The 21789-nt window shown below is 38.9% G+C and overlaps 3 protein-coding genes across 3 annotated transcripts; 1 reads left to right on the forward strand and 2 right to left on the reverse strand.

Annotated features, from left to right (window-relative positions):
- The first annotated feature begins 2657 nt into the window (after positions 1-2657).
- On the forward strand, positions 2658-7544 carry oxtrb (oxytocin receptor b). The gene is made up of 2 exons (XM_068593996.1): positions 2658-3579; positions 7176-7544. The coding sequence occupies exons 1-2, from the start codon at positions 2658-2660 to the stop codon at positions 7436-7438; spliced, it is 1185 nt and encodes a 394-aa protein (XP_068450097.1). The 3' UTR covers positions 7439-7544.
- Positions 7545-9197: 1653 nt separating this feature from the next.
- On the reverse strand, positions 9198-12764 carry cav4a (caveolin 4a). Its single transcript, XM_068594560.1, has 3 exons — positions 12444-12764; positions 12015-12202; positions 9198-11059 (listed from the first exon to the last, which is right to left on the reverse strand). Exons 1-3 carry the CDS (start codon positions 12669-12671, stop codon positions 10909-10911), a joined length of 567 nt encoding a protein of 188 aa, XP_068450661.1. The 5' UTR covers positions 12672-12764; the 3' UTR covers positions 9198-10908.
- Positions 12765-17958: 5194 nt separating this feature from the next.
- Positions 17959-19862, reverse strand: si:ch211-213o11.11 (probable G-protein coupled receptor). The gene has a single exon (XM_068594885.1). It carries the CDS (start codon positions 19858-19860, stop codon positions 18580-18582), a length of 1281 nt encoding a protein of 426 aa, XP_068450986.1. The 5' UTR covers positions 19861-19862; the 3' UTR covers positions 17959-18579.
- Positions 19863-21789: the final 1927 nt, after the last annotated feature.

The following is a 21789-nucleotide window of genomic DNA, read 5'->3' on the forward strand; positions in this document are numbered from 1 at the left end:
TACATGCCAGTCTCAACGCTGAAGAGCCTTCATTGTGTCACTCATCTGTTTTATGTCAAGGTATTTGTATAAAAAACAGATATTATAGACCATATATTTTCCAGTTCTATGTCACAGATTATATGTCTTAGTCTGCTCGTGTAATGTCGCTGTGCTGCTAGTGTTGGAGTTACGGTAAAATAACCAAGAGTGCATGGCCAAATAACAACCTACAAAGTCAGTAAATTATTACCCTTCATTCTGATCTTGAAACATTTCTGTAGCTGACTCTCTTTTACTAACCGCTTCTCTTCAACACATACACACACATTCTTTGCACTTAACGTTGCACAAACTCATTTTATTACACACTTAAACAATGTACGTCGTCGTGCGCCCTCTCACGCTGGGTCATGTCCACCATTAATTAAGACTCTCACGGTGTTCCTCTCTCTATATGTCACTAGATGAGGGAGATGAGGGAGAATTAGCAACAGGTGACAGCAATTAACCTGTTCCCCCCTAAACCACTCCCACAAATCTGAGCACAGACCACGCCCCCTACTACAGTTTCACTGGTGGCTTTTCTAAAAGATCTTTGTATCAGTAAAAGACGGTCAACATGTCTGCAGTACTCCTTTTTTCACTTTTCGATCACTTAGTGAATCTTTAGTTCCACATGTCCTGGGCAAGTCCCACAGATAAAGACTTCCTCATTGGTGCCCAAGCCATCTCAACTCCATCTTGACTTCAGCGGGTCGATTTTCTTTTATTCTTAGGGAACATATTGAAATTGATACAGTGCCACTTAATTGAAAAATACAGTAATGACCAATATTTGTCACAAGACACTTTTCAGTGATCACTTTTGCATAGTAAAAAAAAAAAAAAAAAGATTTAATCTGGCATTAAAATGCTTTCACTCATGGTATGAGTGTTGCATAGGCAAAGTAAAACTATTTAAATCGAGCAAATAGTTTCACTTGAGAACCAGGGCTGAGAATACAGTCCATCACTTGCAGGGTCATGTGGTATGAATTACAAGGTGTTACTGTAGTTATATTATCTAAGCCACAGATGGATAGCTGATGGCAAGATCCCAGGATATCTGCGGGTTATGCACTCAATTATTCACTGTGGACATCAAGACGTTTTAGCCTTTAGTCTTTCCACTGGGATCTTTGAAAAAAAGAACGATTATTCAACGAGAACAAACCCCTCTTAATGCACAAACTCTTGTATTACTTAAATAATGTCTTCTTGGTCATGTAGTCAGGACTGTGTGTATGTGCTTCACATCAGGGCACAAAGCCGGAGACCGCTGGATGATATTCAATAAAAGAGTTCTCGTTGTCCGCCATTGGGTTCATTTAGATCATATCGAGCACAAATTCAACAAGGCATCCGTTCTTAACAAGGACTATTCAGCTGAACAAATAGCATCGGCACATGTTCAACTAAGTGTGGATAATCCCAAAGGAACAAACATTTTTACTGCACATGTGATGTTCACATGTTCATGTTATGGTTGAGAACAATAATCCATCTTAAGCAAAGGTCACCTGGCTCTATGTTGATGAGCATAACAATAAACATGTTTCCATTTAATAAGGAGGTATTTTCATAATTATGATGTATTTACATTATCTCCATTTCAGAACATATGCAAGGAAGGTTTTTCTGTTCAGAAGACGTTATTGTGAAAATGTTATGATAAACAATGACAATATTACTTTAGATAGAGCAAATAAATGAAGGATTTCATTAAAAAACAAACATATATCTGACATTTAAACAAAAAATAATATTGTGGATAACTATTTTGAATTAGTATAAAACTTTCTGTGAGATTCTCTTCTTCATGACTTTCAGGGAGCTTTTTTGATTTCACCTGTAATGGTCCCCTGATTAATCCGTTTACAGCACAGCATCACAGTCTTATATTCATCCAAAGCACACTGTTCCAGATAACATCATTTCCATTGGGGGAATGGGGCAAAGAAAGCTCTTTGGAAAACAAGAGACGCTTTTATATAGTTCAGAGTGGAGTGTTCCTTTCTTTTGATTCACTTCAAATAATGTAAATGCAAACATATTAACTCACTGCGCAAAACAAGATAGCATTACCCTATATGCTGTTAAGTACAGGGAGAGAGAGACTCGGGTGGGTGGAGGGGAAGAGAGAGAGAGTTGCGGTGTGCTCAGACTCAAGCCCGGACAGTTTCCTTTAGAAGATAATAAGATGAGGGGAGGGAGTTGCTGACATTTGGTATAAGGTATCCTTTCGAGCTTCTGCAAACCATATCAATGTGTCCGCAGCGAGTGGTGAGGAGTGCGGTGCTCCAGGATCCCCAAATCACAGCAAGGATCTTTAGAAAGGTAGGCTTCGTGTTTAACACAATCATGTGTGTGTGGCTATGAGGTCAGATCTTCTTCTTTTTTTATTGTAATAGTTAAGGGGTTTAAGTTTTCAATTAAAGTGTTCCAATATGTTCCTCTGCAGAGAGAGCGCTACCCTTTGGATTACACCGCAATTTACCCTGAGGGCAACTCACAAAAGCAACCTTAACCGAGTGGGCTGGCAGTAAACTGTAAGGGGAAACTACACCAGCGGACAGCGGTCCTGTTCTGGTTGTGATGTGATCACTGGCTGCGCTAAAGTGGCGCTTTTGCGCACGATGGAGGCCTTTTTACGCGAGCAGAAAAGTTGTGAGCTGAATGTTTCGTGGAGCAACGCAATGACAAATGACAGCCATTTAGGAAACACCACAGTGAATCCTCTGAAACGAAATGAAGAAGTGGCCAAAGTTGAAGTTACCGTCCTAGCCCTGGTGCTGCTGCTCGCTCTGACCGGCAACCTCTGCGTCATGTGGGCCATCCCCACCTCGAAGCACAGCCAATCCAGGATGTATTACTTCATGAAGCACCTGAGCATCGCGGACCTGGTCGTTGCAATCTTTCAGATCTTGCCGCAACTCATTTGGGATATCACATTTCGCTTCTACGGGCCGGATTTTCTGTGCAGGCTGGTCAAATACCTCCAGGTCGTGGGTATGTTTGCTTCTACCTACATGCTGGTATTGATGTCCATCGACAGGTGCTTGGCAATCTGCCAGCCACTTCGTTCCTTGCACAAGAGAAAGGATCGTTTCTATGTGGTCGCCTCGTGGACGCTCAGTCTAGTATTCAGCATCCCTCAAGTGTACATATTTTCTCTGAGGGATGTCGGTAACGGCGTGTATGACTGCTGGGGGGACTTCATACAGCCGTGGGGAGCCAAAGCATACATCACATGGATGAGTCTCAGCATTTACATTTTCCCAGTGGCAATTTTAAGTATATGCTATGGTTTGATTTGTTTTAAAATATGGCAGAATTTCAATTTAAAAACCAGAAAGGACCAATTCCTGGCTGTGACTCAAAGGCCCTCCAAAGACGCGCAGCATCTCTGTCGTGTGAGCAGCGTGAGGCTCATTTCAAGAGCAAAGATTCGCACTGTGAAAATGACATTTGTAGTGGTCCTTGCCTACATTGTGTGCTGGACACCCTTCTTCTTTGTCCAGATGTGGTCTGCATGGGATCCCGCGGCACCAAGAGAAGGTAAAGGCATACTCATTGTTCTTTACCAATACTCAACAGATGCTGTTCATGATTTAATGAAAATATTACCCACACACAACAATGTGCCATGTACTCAGTAACACAAGGAGTTCATATGTGTTTATATTGATACATGTATTGTCTATTAACTCAGTTTTTAAAATTGCATGCAAAGATTATTCTTCTATATGTCAGACAATATCTCTGGGAAATGCAGAAGCAACCCATTTCACTTTCAAGGCAGCACAATGGCACGACGCCACTAGAGTGGGCACAGATGAATGGGAGTGTCATTTACAGCGGTTATCAGTTCGGAGCCAGTCCTCAGAGCCACTGGGAGAGTAAATGTACCAGGACATCAAAGAGTTGCTCCCTCTGTTCCCAATGGTGGTTTATATGATTTCCACTTACAGTAACTGCGTTCTGATTTACCCCTCATATCTTTTGAGTTTGCCTTTAAAGGGGACAAGAGCAGCGGAGCTGAACTACTCCATAACCGTTCAAGTGGTGTTATCTGAGCCAAATAGCACAAGGATTCATTTAGAGCAGACAGAGATTTAGATATCTCTTAAATAGGACAGACTTAGTCTAGGCAATCGACCGTCAGCTTCCTCAAAACACATTGAAGTCAATAATGCCCTCATAGTGTTTGGATGGATGACTCAATGCTGTTTCTTATCATCATTTAATATTAGGCTGTGTGGGACTATTAAACATGCTATTTTTCAAAGCCTTCAAAAGCCAAGTCCTTGAAATACAAATTTGTGTTAATTTCCCATTCATACTGAAATAAATAGATTGCTCTTTGAAATAGTGACTTCCTTGGAGGTGTTTTGTGAAAACCTTGTATTTCCCAAAGGTAAAACTGCTCTTCATCATAATTTTTAGCAATGTCAAAACCTTTATAACCCACTGTTTGTTTGTTGTTTTGAGGTTTATTCCGTTTAAGAAGAAGGAAGATCCTCAGATCAACTGATAAAGGAAATTATTTTAGTTTAAAACTTAGAAATCACCAAATTTGGACACAAGTCATTTTCATTAGACTGTAATAAATTGGTTTCTGTATTATTGTTCCTTTTATTACTGACAGTCAATACGATGTTGCTGAATTTTAAAGCATTGCACAATTTAAAACTATCAATGATAAGAACAAATCATTGAAGTAAACAAGAAGCAACAAATGGGATAAAAAAAAATAAGAGAGGGAAGAAGGAAAGACGGTATCAATTTGAGATATCTCAATATGATTTAAGGATTTGGAGCAGTTTCATGTAAAGTGAATAATAATGAAATAAAAGTGTCAAAGAGTGGTTCAAAGAAAACTTTTTAGAGAAAAGTTTGTGTCCCTACATGGTAACTAATATTAAAATGTTGCTGGCTTTCTGCTTATCTTTATTTTATTGCTTTCTCTTTGGAGTAATGCCCTCAGGTTAGGACTCTGTAGGTGACTCTGCTGAGGACGGCTCAAACAAGAAACTACATTTTGCACACATGGAATGTTTGTTTAACTTATTATACTCTTGAGTTCTCTTTGTGTGTATTATTCATCAGACAAATAATGGCAATATCACCAAAGTCCTCATTTTGAAAGCAACAGTACCTCGTTCTCATTTTTCCAACATCAATCTGAAAATAACTGCATATCATGATATTACAGAAAAGCGGCCAATATTAATGTTTTTCTTTAATTTTTGGCAGCACAATAAAGTGGCGTCAGAGTATGGTATCAGAGCAAAAAGAAATAAGTTTAAATGCTCATTTTGTGGTATTTAGAGAACTGTGCTCCCCATTGCACCAACTATATATATATATATATATATATATATATATATATATATATATATATATATATATATATATATATATATATATATATATATTCACAAATCTGAACAGGGTGTTTAACTTATCTGTTGAACACTTTTTGACTTGTCATTTGGTTGAAAGGTTGCTCAGCACACCTCTCAATCTCCTCGCAAAGGACTTAGAGTCAGAGGACCATGAAATGTAACAGGTCTGCAGTTTCACTTGAGGAGAGGACAAGACACTAAATCTCTCATCCTATTAAGGATTGGAGAAAAATAGAAAGACATGTAAGTCTTCAATTTTCCACTGTTCTAATAGCGTGCTCCATCAATGTGTTCTGTGCCTTTAAAGATAGGACATTTAATCACATGAATGGACAAGAAGAATCTGCTATATTTTTCCATCCAGGAGAGGCCTCTTCTAATTGAAGCCATCCATCATGTTCGTTTCAGGCATCTTAAAATCCCTCAATCCTCCATATTTTTCCAGGGAAAATCCCAAATGTTTTTGGTGTTGTCTGAAAGGCTTGTCAGTTCATATTTTTCTTTGTAAATAATGTGCTATATAGAGTAGCTGTCGTGAACAAGGACTGGTATTTAGTAAAAATGTAATCCAGAGTCCATAGCTGTCCAGTGGAGGTGTTTGTCTTGTTACATCTTATTGAGGTGTAATGTAGTTACGTTAATACATTTTTAACAAGAGCTTAAAGCCGTGCTAGTGGATTTGCCTGTTAGCACGCTAACACATGTTAATTGACACTAAACATTAAATGCAGCGATGGCTGGGGTTATAAACCAAAATATTGGACAAATTAAAATATTGGCGTGATAATGCTGCTAGATGAAAGGTTAGGGGGTCAAAGTTATTGTTATTCATCTTCAGGTGGGACCATAAAGGTAAAATCAAATATTTGTTAAGACCATTTCCATGGCCAAAATGCTAAAACTCTAAAAAGTACAAACATATATGTACACAGGCACACACACACACACACACACACACACACACACACACACACACACACACACACACACACACACTAAATTTGGACGTAAGCCCACAACCAGGTGATTATATCTTACTGGAATGCAGAAAAAGTGTTACTTTAGGGGCTTTTTCAAGATACTCTTATTCATTTATCTTCTAAATTGCTCATCCTGTTCATGGTAGCAGGGAGTTGGAGCTATCCCAGCATGCACTGGTTGAGAGGTAGAGTACACCCTGGCCATGTTGTCATAGACAAGGTTTATTTAAAGGATAAGACTGTAAGTATGATATATTCTTCTCCTTGCATGAAAGGACCAAAAGCAACGTCAGGGTTTTCTAACTTTTCTACCCTGCCTGTCCCACCACAGCCCAAACCCCAAGAATGACTTCTTTTTTTTTTAAATGACTCAGTTTTTTTGTTTATTCATGAGGAATTTTAAGAATATGTATATTTGCTGCACGGTGGTGGAGTGACTCGCACTGTCGCCTCACAGCAAGATTGGCCCGAGCCCAGGCGGTCTTTGCACGTTCTCCCTGTGGTAGCGTGGGTTCCCTCTGGGTTCTCCGGCTTCCTCCCACAGTCCAAAGACATGCAGTTTAGGTTAATTGGAGGCTCTAAATTGCCTGTAGGTGTGGTTGTCTGTCTTTATATGTGCCCTGAGATAAACTGGCGACATGTCCAGGGTGAACCCTGCCTTCACCAAATGTCTGCTGGGACCCTAAATAGGATAAGCGGTTTGGATAATGGAATGGAATATGTATATTCACCAAAAAAATAATTTGTTCTTCCTCTCTGTCCTTAGACGTTGCATTCATTATCGCCATGTTGCTGGCCAGTCTCAACAGCTGTTGTAACCCCTGGATCTACATGTTTTTTGCTGGTCACTTGTTTCTTGACCTGAAGCAGTGCTTCTTCTGCTGCTGTAGACGGTACCTTCCAGCCTCCCCGTGCAGCTGTGATCAACAGTGCAGGCACAAGAGCAAGTCTTCTACTTGTGTTATCAACAACACCAGCAGCCAGAGGAGCCTCACACACACGTCCAGCACAGGGGGACTTGGACTCTGAAGGGCCAGCTGAAAGCCATCCAGGTTTCCTCTCGTCGTGCAATCATGCAAGTCTCCCATTTCAGGCATTTAATCATCTGCAGCGGCTCTGCAGTGGCCCATAGCTACTATTCTTTTCTTCTTGTATTAGATAGATAATAAAAAAAACTCCCTTGGATTTTACAATATACCACTTACATTTTGGACTCCCTACAGCTGCAAATCATTTATCTGGCTTTATCATTTCAAGATGTATTCTGTCAGTGAGCATTTTAAAAGTTGTTTGTTAGACTTCCTAATTTGACCTGAAAAGACAAGTCACTATCACAATAAGTATATCAATGCTGTACAAGGACATTCTTTTGAAAAAATAGGTCCATTTTATTGCCTTTTAGGAGAGGTAGGGTTACACAACTATATATGCTCTGTGAAAATGGCTATTAATTGAGTTACTATAATGCTTGTTTACCCCTTGAAAACAAAATTAGTATGGGTTAAAAGCTTCTTTTTTAATTTAAATGTATAGACGGTTTGGAAAGTGGAAAGGAACATCATATGGGTGGTTTGATCAAAATGTTGATATACATGAATGATGTTAAGGTCATTTATACAATACCCCTCTTTTCAGCAGATATAACTTTGTTTGTCCTTTATGATGTAATATAACATCACTCTGTATATGGTTTACACTGCTCCCTGTGTGTGTCCACATGTTTTATTAACTCCATCTCTTCTAGCTGGTTGGTGTTTTAGGGTAATCATTGCGTCTGGCTTTTAGGCAATTTGAAGCTTACTTAATCGTGGTGGGATAAACCTTGAATAATGGTTCCCCCTTGTGGTTACTTTTTAATCAGTCCAACAATTGGGTTTGTTTCTCTGTCCAGTTTATTTTGATGTACATTTAAAGCGATATGTCAACTGTTTATACTCACCACATGGAGAACATCAGTGTCTAAATCAGATAATGTGCATTTTGGGGCTCATTAAGTGTGTTTAAATTATTCTTTAACTGTAGATATGCTGGAAGGCTGTCAACAAAACACTGTGGTTTAAGAAAACATCCAAAGGGAGCAGCTTAAAGGTGAAAGATGGGAACTCATTTTCACATACAGTTTTAATAAGTGTCACTAGAATCCAACATTTGGCACAACCACAAAATGTACTGATGTTGAAATCTGTTTGTAACTATTATTAAGTACAAGGAAACATTCTTATTGTACTTAAAACTATATTTATTTAAAGTTGAGCTTTAATGAATGGTTAGATCATTTTTAGATTTGTTTCATTGTGGAAAAATTAACATCATCATTGTAATTCACCGTATTAGATACCTAATCAGGAAAAATACATTACAAAAATTGAGACAACAATTACAACAATTATTGTTATACCTTTGCTGCCTTTCATGGATCTTCAAGTTGTCAGTGAAATGCCCATAAACTGGCCTTCATACCCAATAAAGCAGCTGTACAACACTTATGTTACATCTTCTTCATGCTGCTGTATATCTTCAGACTGTGCATGCCAGCAGACTCTGAAACACATCTTACAAGCTGACCTAAGCTGAGCATACAGAGCAGGTACTTACTTTCTTTATTTGCTGTTTGGTTACACAGACTTAAAGGTGCAGTTCTCACAAATCAGTCAACATGTTTTCCCTTTTACTCCAGGCAGTAGCTGTAATTGTAGTACACATGCTGTGTGTGTATAGGTGCTAGACATCATTGTGAGAAGTGCATTACACAATAAATATTTAAATTATATTGAACACTGCTCATCGGATGACTGTGGATTATTATAACAGACATTGTTTCTGGAATTAGATATAAAAGCTTGGTGTTTCCTAATGCTTTGAGTTTCATTACAAAATCCCATGTATGTCTGTTGTATAAGGGTGGTGCAAGATGTCTAAGCAACAGGGAGCTTAAACCCTCTGCAAATAAAACAAAAGTAAAAAAAAACTGACCGGTTAGATGTTGTCTTAAAGCACAAAAATCCCAGTAACTATCAAAACACTTAAACGATCCCGCAGCCTTTAGGTGCAATATGTAAGATTTGGCCAAATAGAAATAAAGGTCAGCGATTCACCTCAATAATGGATCCATACGATCTAAATTTGTATTGGTTATGAAAAATGCAACCAACAGCAGGGCAAAAATACACTAAATTCATCCAAACTATTGACGCTGATCCTATCAAAATAACACAAAATGTCTCCGGCAGAGACATATTAGTGTCTATTTTGCATCTTCATAGACCAGCTTTCATTCATCTGAAATATTACATCACAATTGTATTTCAATTAATGCACTTCTATGGTTTTAAGGTAAGCAGATCATTTGCACGTTGACCACTTCCTCATTCATTTGCTTGGGCTCCCTGTTGGAGGGGTCGATCCCTGTTGGTGAGGTTGATCTCCGTAGCTCTCCTGTTGCAGCTGAGATATTGAAGCAAGAGAAACCACGATGACAGGTCGGGTGTGCAGCTGCAGTCAGAGCCACGGAGGGGAGAGGAGTGGCAGTTTATAAACTGAAATGCCACTCAGGATCCAGGAATGCCAGCAAACAGCTGCCATCAATGATACCTCGAACTGCTAAAGATATAGAAGGCACTGCGGGTAGTAGAGGGACCCACTCATACACACTATAGCATTGTATATTTGTTTGTACAAGTATGACTTAAACTGCGACTTAAAGCTTACTTCTAAAAAAGGGAAGCAGCTTCCTTTTGCACACTGCCCTATGTAAATAAGTGCATGATTTATACTGTTATCATCCAGGATGTTTAATTTCCATCCACATCCACGAAGTGACAAAGTCCTAAATACTCAAAAATGTTGCCAATATGAAGTTATACATTCAGAAAGTGTGTTTGCTTTCAAGCTTAAATAAGTAACTTTCTTTAATTCATATGTGATTCTCGTAGTTTTAAACTAGCTTGAACTCTAAACTGCAGTTTAATAAATATAAACCCAGCTCAGTAGGCCCAGTAGGCCATACAGATGATACAACAATTAATTTGTATGACAAACTATTGTGAAATTATTTAAAATTAAAGAAATTTTACAAAGTTGTAACCCCACTATCAGGTATAAGTGTGAGAACAACACTGGTCACATTTTAGTTGTCTTTAAGTCAATCATTGTAACAGAAGTTTAAGGGACTCTGTTTTCCTACGCTGGTCTCAGATATCAAAAACTCTGATCCTTTTTGTTTCACAGACCTGATATTATGAGGATAAAGCATAGAATAACATCACCTTCCTTTACTGTGTCCAAGTTATGGTTTGAACATATCACAAGCTATAGTCATTCAAAAGGACCATCAGATGCTGTTGGACTTTGACCAAAGGCACCTTAACTGTGGAAAACATGTAATTATAAAAATGTTGTTTTGAATTAAATATTAAAGAACAAAATATCAATGCCCACTTTGGCTCAGTCCACTAACACCAGTGCACATAATGAACAGTCCCAGTCTGGAGGTGCCGGTCTCATTCTTTGGCCAGGTGAACGCTGAAGCCTCCATAGCATCTCCCAGCACTCGTGAGGAAAGGCCGCACAATGATATCCAGCACAATGTTCCATAGGCTCTGCAGCCAGCGTGCCCCGATGAGGACAAACTGGCTACAAGGACCAACAATCCTGTCATAGAAAGAAACACAACAATTATTAAGATTAAAGTATTCAACTTCCCCCAAAACCCCAGGTGGCTTTATACTAATAACTTGATTATTTCTAAACTTCTAGGTTTAATCAATATAAAACCTTCTTTGTTATTTCTAGCCAATTCACAGTTCCTCTTTTTCCACGGCAGAGCATCCTACCATCATGTCCTTTATACTTTGTTGTCATATATATTTTTTATAATATGATCTGAATTTCATTACCAATCGTTAAATGAACATTACACTTTATTTATGATATTCTAATGTTTTCCCAAACTACTCAGTTACTCAACTTTGTATTGTTTCATTACTGTTTTGTTTGTATCTAACCAGTTAGTATTGCTGATTTTAAAACACACGTTAAAGCACACTTAAGAATTACTACTTTACCATAGTTTTTCCAAATGAATCTTCTTAAATCAATAATTCCTTTACCCTCCTTGCATGCTGATGTGTCCCCCTGTTGCTCGCTCAGATTTCTCTTTATCAATCACATACTTGAAACTAATCAAGGGTGTTTTTTCCCCACAATTTAGTTTTGCCCTGCCATAAAGCTGGACGACTCACAAGAGACAGATTCAGAACGGTTAAGTTTAGAGCAGCTGGGAGACATCCTGTCTTAACTTGAGGGTCAAGCTAAACAAATACTGGATCCTGCAAATATCGCCAATATCGTCTCTTGCTAAACTAAGATGGTGAACATGGTAAGCCTTATGCCTTCTTAACATCAGCACATTAGCTTGCTGTTAGAGAGTGTGAGGGCCGTAGCACAACTGCATATAGCCCCTTGACTTGTTTACAGACGTGAGTGCAACAAATACACTTTGATAAACCTTCAAGTTATTAGATGAAGGCACCCGATAAGATGGAGAAGGTGAGAATATGTTGGTCCTTTATATGTGTGGAAGCAACCAGGCAATAGCTAAACCTACCAGATGTGGAAGCAGCTGAGGATGGCAAAGAGGAGACCAGAGATAATTGAAACGGGAATGGCCAGAAGCACGGTCACTACTCTGTAGATCCAAACCCTAGACACCTCAAACAGGGCATGACTCCAGATCCACACTCTGTCCCCACTGCGCAATGACACCGGCTCGGCAATCACATCCTCAAACGTCACCTGGAGATACAAAGACAAAGTGGTGCTGATGCTACAGAGGTGAAATAACAATTTGTGTTGCTGTTGGACTTGATTCACCATCCAAAAATGTATTTCATCCACCGGAGGGCAGTGCAATCACCCAAACAGTCTCTTGATTCTACACTGTAATGATTTAGTCAGCTAATTCACTGCATGTGACAAAAGCACAAATGATCCATGAAACAAAGTTGGTTAGAGCTCCTGCATGAGAATGCAATACCTTGAGACAGTCGTTGATACTGCGAGGGTCCCGGACATTTATCAGAGGCTTGGTATCGCTGATTTCGACCATTGTGGACGTGTGAATGTCTTCCTCTTCTTCCAGAGAAGGATGGGCCCTCCAGAGAGTTTCCGGTTCCTCACCATTATCAAAATCATCAGGGTCACTAGAGTCCTCCAAGTCAATCTCTACTTCCTCTGAATCTTTCCCTTGTATCATGGTGTTCATCCAAAGACGTGAAGAAAACACAATCCAGAGAGCAGAGTGCCTGTCACCAGCGTACAGCTCAGACTGAGGCCGCTGACCGGACCCCTCGGCTGGGACGTGTGGTTATATTGGGAACATTACAGTGCCCTGGATGGTATTTGCAGATGGTCTTTCGAGATCATTTTCCTGTGCTGTGGGAGGGATAGGAAGGATAGGGTGGGATATAAATACAGTACACATGGAGATAGCTTTGTATACACCGATACACCCTAGTGGGAATGGCATCACACAGACACATGCACGGGCAACATGAGACAAATCTGCTTGCATGAGAGTAAAGATCGAGTAAAAGTTTAGATATTTAGTTATATAGGGATACTCGCATTACAATCCGATGCTTACCAAGAAGTCACAGCAAAGAGGAAATGAATTATCTTCTTTAGAGTAACTACAACGATGCAAGGCGATCAATTTTCTCAAGAAACAGAAGGCACTGAACTTTATATTGTTTGCTTTTTTTTAAAATACTGACCCATTGGAGTTTTTTATATTTTCTTTGGACCCTTCCCTTGACTAAGAAAAAAATATCAACACCGTCCTCTGATAATCTCAATATGACACTGCTAAATTATCACAGAAAGCATTTCAAGTGATAGGTCCTGATTTCTAAATATTACAGAAATTCTAAATGTTTACGCTAATATTTGTCACTGTCACTTATATATTGTATATCTAACTTTCTTTTTTTGTTTAGACATTTAACTTTAAATGGTGTTGCTTTTCTGTAGAGATGCAGAATAAAGTGAAGGTATGAGCCACTGAAGGCTTGTGAAAAATAACATGCTCTCTGTAGATGAACATTACATAAAACATTGGTAACAATTTATAATAACTGCACGCTATGAAGCATTAGTTATTACCTAATTTACAAACGGTGAGTCCATCCTTTATAAAGTGTGGAACAATACTTTATAAATGATTAATGAAGTGTTTACTCATACTCAACTAATGCTTCATAGCGTGCAGTTATTATAAAATGTTACCAAAACGTTCAATCACTAACAACTAAAATCCATCTCTTAACTGTTTCTCAAGACTGACATCTGATCCTATTGATTTTAAAAAGAAAGATCAAATCATTTTAAAGCTAGATTCCTAGTTTTCCTAGACTTCCTAGACTTTTCATCCTGTCCCCTATTAAACAGTTCAGTGATCAACATTGAGGATCCTTTATTGCTTTTTGCCCGTTCAAGTTCACCAACAGCATTAATCAGATGTATTGCATGTTATCATCCTCCTCTAGACCAAGTATGAAGAGCATTCTCAGGTCGTTGCACTCTGTCTGGTGTAAAGCATGTTTCGCAACATGCTTTTAAGAAGAAAAAAATAACTTTCACCTCTCACAACCTTTGGACCCATTAACCAGTCATCCTCTGTGCTATTAATAGCTCAGCTATGAATCCTCAGAGTTAGACCTTATCGCTCAGCGACCCACCAGACCTTCATCACAAGGCCATCTCACACTGCTTTTCTCATCATCTTCTTCACCACACAATGACCCAGTACAGCAGCTGGCAATGGGACAACCTGATAAAATAATGTAAACATACAAAGTAACTATCCATCTGCAAAACTCAAGTATCCTTCAAAACTTAAATGATGTTGATTGATTATATGCTACATTCATTTTAAAATGTATGGCTCCAAGAGTTTTACCTATACTACTAAGAGAGGCAAAAACATGGAAATATTGAATATGTTAAAAAGAGAACAATTACTGTGCATCACACAAGACACACAAATACGTCACGGACATCTGTTCAGACTTGAGCATAAGTGAGCTACTACGCTCCTCGGTCTATAGCTACGATGAGCACAATCTCCATGGTAATGACAATGTCTGCCTGCTGGAGAAAGACAGAGAGAGAACACAATGTATTGATGACAGAGAGTTTCCTGAGTCTGAGCCGGAGACGATGGTATGCTAATGGACTGCACACCTCACCAGATGGGGTTTGTTTGTGGTCGTGGCTGCACAGGTGAGGTGAGCGGAGAGAGAGTGTGTGTATCGGAGTGAATTATTATATGAGTCCCAATGTGTGTGTGTGTGTGTGTGTGTGTGTGTGTGTGTGTGTGTGTGTGTGTGTGTGTGTGTAAGTAGAAAGAGAGGTGAATAAAAAATAATAATTTTCTAGCTCATACCCTGTGGTTCAGGATTATTCCAAAATGTCCAATTTATTGGGATTAATATATTTATCCAGATAAGGACAGTCTGAAAAAATCTTCAGATCAACTACGATTACATTTTTTATGAAATATATTAACACTTGTGTTTTTTTGTCTTTCATAATAATAATAATGTTGCAGCCCCTGAAGAAGCCTATAAATAGTTGAAACAAGCAACAGTAAGAAATAAAACCTTATTGAATTTTGGAAGAATACGTTCTTCATGCAGCACCCCATTTCTCATATTATGAAGATGATTTAGAAGACAGCTTTTTCATCAACATGTGTGGGCAGTGACCCTCACGTGACCTCAACACATATTGTGACAATTAATCAAAATGACTATGAGGGCACTTCATTTAAGATAAAATACGCATGCAATGTTTATTAATTTTATTATTAATTGTATAGTATATGACAGGTATAGATATTCATATGATTACATTATTACATTATATATGATGACATGAATTTAACTCCAACCACAGATCAAGCCCTCTGTTCAGACAGAAGCAGCTTATTTGGGGCATGAAGGAGGTCAGACAGCGTTCCTGCTCAGCACCTGTCAGTCCAGCTGCTTACAGTACAATAGGTCAGACTGATTATTTGTCATGTCTATTTAACAACGCAATCGCCTATTCAGTGCTTCCCATCTAACGCCACAAAAGAGAAGAAAAAAAACTGTGAGGAAAAATATTTTTTACAGTGCTTTATCTGCACAAAATACCCCTCAAATGAGCTTCTTATCTAACTAAGAACTCTTGCTGTAAGGAGTTTTTTTTCACAGGGCCTTTAATATGCACACACGTCTCATCGTGGCTGTGGGCCCTTAATTGGTTTGTGGGACCTGAGTACACTGAGTACACAGAGTACATGGAGTACACTGCGTACACTGCACTGCATGAAGCTCTATGAAGACGGCTGTAAGCTGTCATGTTATATGTGTGTGTGCCGTTTTGAGGGAAGTCGTGCTGCGACTGTTTAAAGGACGGTCTGATGAAATAATGTGCTTCCCTCGGTTCGACAGCACCATCAATCACACCTCGTCCCTTTGATTCTTCAGGAGTGTTCGCTCTTAATCACTGTCAAACAGACAGAGTACAGCACACAGAAGAACATTGGGTCTTTTCAGATTCACCATTAAGGACAGTTAACTAACGAACTACACTCGGCTTAGCCCAAGTCATGAATTTTCATTTTCTATAGAGTGGCCTCGTGTTTGATCTACAATGAATCTGCTTTGCAAAAGAGGTGTACGGCTGATTTGATTGTCTTGATTTAATGAAAGCATCCAGTGAGATAGGAGGTCCTTCACTTGAATTTGTAATTTGTGAAGACGGCTCAGGCTTGAGACATGAAACAGTATGTATCTTTAATATCACTGAATACATCATATTCAAAAGATTAGTAACTTAAGCGTCAGAGTTTTTAAGTACAGTGTTTGTTTCTCTTTCTGATAAAAGAAAGGACCAAAACTTCATTAATGTGATTGAGTATGTCTTGGCAGCTTTTTGAGTTTATGGATTTTTTTACGGTTTAAAACTGTTATTTGTATTTTTGCACCACTTAACCCACTTAAATGCCCCATAGTGTCTTTAATGGTGCAAAAGTAATCCACACTGTCTCATTGAAGCTGGAATATTTGCACTGAATACAATATTTAAAACCAAAAATGATGTTTAATGGCTGCACCACTCCATTAAATAAAAATAGTCTACATGTTGTTCGTATCCTTTGAGACAAAATTAAATTACCTTGGTTTTATCAAACATAAGGTTTTAGTAAGTAATACACACCAATCCCAGAAAAAGACATTGGTACAACTGTCTCTTTTTTAGGCATGGTAAGTTTTATTGTGCTTTTGTAATATGATTGATATATATATATATATATATATATATATATATATATATATATATATATATATATATATATATATATATATATATATATATATATATGCAAGATATATTTGGTATTTTTGCAAAGTTTTGGAACTCCTTAAAACAATTAAAAATGAAGCTCTGTGTGTGTGTGTTTGTTTGTTTGTGTGTTTGTTTGTGTGTGTGTTTTTGTTTGTGTGTGTGTGTGTGCGCATGTGTGCATGCATGCGTGCATGATGTATTTTTTGCAAGCCCTTCAGTGTAGTCTTATATAGTTGACACTGTCGTTGGTTTTCCCCTCTTTACTGACATCAAAGCAGGGTTATTCATACATGTTTCCTGATTTATGTTTATATCTTTTGATGATGTTTACAGGGTTGATTACAATTTAGCTCAGCATGCACTCTTTAGTGTCCATCCGATGATATCCCTTAAATCTAATCTGTGAAAAGCTGCAAAATATTTATCACAGATTCATCAACACTTCGTCATCTTGAAGAATATTAATGATCAAATATAGTTTAACAAAAAAAAAACACACCATTATTTAATGTTCACAGTGTTTGACAGGTTGTCTTCAAATATGTATATTTAGAAATGTAAATAGTGGTTGATGTGAGAGGGTATTGGAGCCAACCCCTTCACCTGTTATGAAATGAAATCTTAGTCACAGGCTTTTCATAAATGGACACACAGACCCAGAGAGTCTGCACAGTAACAAAATGTCAAATACACACAGAGGTTTTGGATTGCTCATGCAAATGTCTTCTTTTCGTGATTTTTTTTGTGAACAGAGAGAGATAAGAGCTTGAGAAAACTTTGAAATATTGACAGGACACGTGAGTTTTAATGTGAAGGCTGACTGTTGAACTCATGGCTACGGGACAGTCAGATCACAAGGCTGCCCACGCAAGAGTAATGATTATAAATGAACAACGTGTAGTGAATCATTTTCTGCTGTTGGATAATACAAAGTTATTGATGAAAATAACCACATTCATGAGACGGACTGGCTAGTCAACTTCCTTGCCCACACTTCATTTGTTTAGATGACCTGTTCTATGCACAATTATTATGTACTGTCTTATAAAATGCTTACTTGCTAAGATCTGCATACATGATGAAAGTAACCAGTATTTATTTGCACATTTAAAGCAAAAAGAAACAATACATGATTGAACAAAACGGGATGTGTCTCTTCTGAAAGTACAATAAATAAATTTCACACAAATTCCTCCAACATAAACACAACATAACAACACATAAAACGTTGTACAAAGAATATTGCTGCTTTGTTGATAACTCATATAAAAACAGGTAGTCTTAAGAACTTAATTGCAAAATGAATGATAGTTAACTCCCATCCTCATTATAAATCCTTCATTTCTGAGAAAGCATTTACCTGTAGATCTATATATATATTGTCATGAATTACTTTTCAAGTATTATCTGAAATTGATGTTCATTACTTTTCATTAAAAAAAAAGATGAATAATGGTGTTTTAAAAAACTTGGTTTTAGTAGCTAGTAATAACAAAGTGTTCCTCATATGATTAGTAACTTACCTGTTCTAGTTTAACCACAAATACAATTAAAAAAAGAATGAAAGAAACAGTGTCCATAGCTTTCAATGTTGTTTCTGAGTGTAATCTCTATAAAAGGAAAAAAGCGTGTCAAGTTTCATAAACAATTAATTTCTTAACACTGTATCAAATACAGTTACAGACATACTGCAGTCATTGAGTACTGGATCACTGTTTATTGTGTAGCTGTGATAGTCCTGCAGGCTACTGATGCTGTGGCACAACAGTGAGGTATATCTAACTGAACTCTTCAGGGATCTGTCCTGGTAACTTGAAACCAGTCTGCCCAGTTTGATCCAGAGTGCTTCGAGGACTGGATGTGGCAAAGCTTGCACGTGTCTCAACTGTGCAGCTGGTCCGATGGAGGAACTGCAGGAAGTTCTCATTGCCTGAGCCTTCATGGCTGGAGACAGCCAGCTCCACTGAGCGAGCTGAGTAGCAACGCCTGAGCTTACAAAGTTCCTCCCTGATCTGCCGGTTAAGAAGCCCATAAAAAAATGGGTTGATAGCAAAGGAGGAGTATGCCAGCCAGATGACTGTTTCCTCCAGGTCATCAGGAGCTTTGGATGTCGCATCTAGCAACAGATATAGGTGAAAGGCAAAGTAAGGCATCCAGCAGATCAGAAACTGGCCAACAATAACCACCAGCGTGAGAGCTGCTTTACCTCCCCCAAAAGGCCGGTCACGCATGATCCTACGTGGGGCGTTGCGGGTTGTGATGATGGTAGTCTGGCTGTTGATGGAGTCAGAGCGGTGCTTAACTTGACTGTTTGTCCACAAGGGCAGGGGTCCATGCTGGCGGGCTGCCACGCGGGCCACCTTGTACACATTACAGTAGACGGCAAAAATCACAACAGCAGGTAGGCAAAAACAAGAAACACTAAAAAACACAGAGAAGACTCGTCTGTGGCCACTTTGGCTCCAGTACAGCGAGCAGTCTGCGGCACTGATGGAGCTCAGGCTGCCGTAGGGCGGCCACCCAAACACGGTGGACATCCCTAGCACGGCAGAGGCCACCCACACCACCACAATCACGGCTGCAGTCAGTTTCAGTGTCATCTTGACCTCATAGCGCATGGGGTGGACAATGTAGTAGTAGCGCTCCACACTGATGGCTGTGATGGTGAAGATGGAGGCAGCCATGAGGATTACATTGAGGAAGACGTAGACCTGGCACTCCAGTACCGTGAACACCACACCAGCAAAGTACTGCGAGCTGGACACAATCCCAAGAGGCATGAGCAAGATGGCAGACAGCAGGTCCACTGCACACAGGTGGCACACAAAGGCAAATTTCCTGAGATGGGGGGCTTTTATGACAACAACCAGAACAGCCGTGTTGGCTAGAAGTGCCAGAATATTCAGGGTCACCATGAAAAATATCCCTGCCAGGTCCTTGAAGTGTGTCTGCGGGTTGGGAAGGGTGCCAAGCTGTCTGCTGGGAGCTGAAGGCATCGGAGCCCAAACAGCAATGCTGTCATTGTACTGAGGGTTCAGAAATGAACTGTTTTCCTCCATGATTCATAGTGAAGGTTTTAGAGTAAAAATACACGTCTGTATTCCAGACTCCCCCATTGTTCAGCAATAAGACAGAAGAATCCTTTCTGCATCAATTGAAATACTCTTTACTCCTGTGTTGGGGAAAATAAAGTCCATTAAAACATTAACAGTAATGGCCAATCATGTTCAATAAAGACTACATTGAATCTTTAAACCTGCAGTAATTCGAGGAAACCAGCAGTTAACGCAACGCTAATATATTACCTTTTGAGTTTATGTGGTTAACATGTAAAAGGAACAGGTGTACATAATTGAATACAGTTAAGAAATATTACAGGCAGCACTGAGTCCCCATTTTATTCCTAAAAATGTATCCAACAAAAAGCGCTTGGGGAAATGATTGGTAAATATAAACTTCCAGAAATCCTCACTGCAGCCTCATAACCTTCAAGAGAACACGCACGCGCACACACACACACACACACACACACACACACACACACACACACACACACACACACACACACACACACACACACCATCAACTTATTGTAAAGTTAATCAATGACTATTTGGGAGACTATTTAAGAAGGGATGCTTTCTAATGAGGGAAGGACATAATCAATCGGAATAATTCATGGAGGACACCCTGTCTCTCCTCCACCCGTCCCCATCCCTTTGAAATGAAAGATAATGAGTGTGCTTGTTTTATCCCAGCTGCGGGGAAGTGGCTGCATTGATTAGTATGAGTTCAGTGTCACCCTGCACCGCACCATCAAAGAGAAAACCCCTTACCAAGGCAGGTTTGACCCATGGTCACTGCAGTTTAGAAAGAAACAACCAGAAAGCATTGCATAAATATATAGTATGTGTTTACTGCACATTTTAGTCAAACAAAATGCAGAATGCAGAAACTGAATTTCAAACATGATCTCCAAATTGTTGATTTTGCAGCTGTTCTTCCCTCTGTAGCATCTTTAATGTACCTCTTCATATGTGTATCTACCATCCTGTGCTTCTGATCCTCATCAAGTTTCAAACGTATGACTGTGGAGGAAGCTGTGTCCTAAATACATGTTCTCACTCCCTGCCAGTGATCCACTGATGCTGTAATCTTCTCTGGTGGAAAGCTATTGGCATGCAACGTTTGCAGTGAGATTCATCCCCAGGAAGCACGAGTACATGTACATTCTCGTGCATATTATGTAAGGGTGCCCTCATTTTTCATCATATTGAACCACCAGTTGCACAACTGCTTTCAACCCACGTTTTGCTCCTGAAGAGGATGATCACTTAGCCACTCGTCATTTTCAGTTTATTTAGTTCCCTAAAACCTTTTCTAATAATTAATTCAACGGAGAAACATGCTTTGGATTTAGTCTAGGCTGCAGTTCTTCTCTGGTACTATATACATTATAATGAGGATGAGGGAATTATGCAGTCTTTTAATCCCTCATAAATCCATGTTACAGAGTGCAGAGAAACCCCATAATCCCACCCGTTGTTAATAATGTCAATAACCAATTGTAATGCAACATAATTATACATTCAAAATAATGACCTTTTTTTAAAAATAAAAACCTATATTATGTATTGAATATCTAAACATTTTTTATGACAACAAACATTAACCAAATTAGTTTCAGATGTAATTTAAATTAAAGATATTGAAATGTGTATTGTATTTACTGTCTGACAGAGACATACACAAAAATCATATTTGTGAATTGCAGTAGATTTCCATTACTGTATTCAGCATTATGTTGATTTGATGGTGATATTGTGATAGTAGAGTCCATCATATTAAACGATATTTAGCAATAGACCACATGCAAACACAATGTGAGAAATGATTTAAGGCTTGTCTGCAAAAACATGCAGCTCCATCCGTATGTGACGACTTTGTTTGTCCGTTTTGTCATTTGTAATGCTATGAATTCAAGTTCA

The sequence above is a fragment of the Clinocottus analis genome, unplaced genomic scaffold, assembly GCF_023055335.1.
Source record: "Clinocottus analis isolate CAN_PGR_092001 unplaced genomic scaffold, fCliAna1.0.p SCAF_3, whole genome shotgun sequence".
Lineage (NCBI taxonomy): Eukaryota > Metazoa > Chordata > Actinopteri > Perciformes > Cottidae > Clinocottus > Clinocottus analis.

Coding starts and splice junctions, on each gene's coding strand:
- oxtrb (XM_068593996.1), top strand. CDS start 2,658: ATGGAGGCCTTTTTACGCGAGCAGAAAAGTTGTGAGCTGAATGTTTCG. Junction 3,580..7,175: donor TCCCGCGGCACCAAGAGAAG/GTAAAGGCATAC, acceptor CTCTGTCCTTAG/ACGTTGCATTCATTATCGCC.
- cav4a (XM_068594560.1), bottom strand. CDS start 12,671: ATGAACACCATGATACAAGGGAAAGATTCAGAGGAAGTAGAGATTGAC. Junction 12,203..12,443: donor GTATCAACGACTGTCTCAAG/GTATTGCATTCT, acceptor TTGTATCTCCAG/GTGACGTTTGAGGATGTGAT. Junction 11,060..12,014: donor CTCAGCTGCTTCCACATCTG/GTAGGTTTAGCT, acceptor TTTCTATGACAG/GATTGTTGGTCCTTGTAGCC.
- si:ch211-213o11.11 (XM_068594885.1), bottom strand. CDS start 19,860: ATGGAGGAAAACAGTTCATTTCTGAACCCTCAGTACAATGACAGCATT.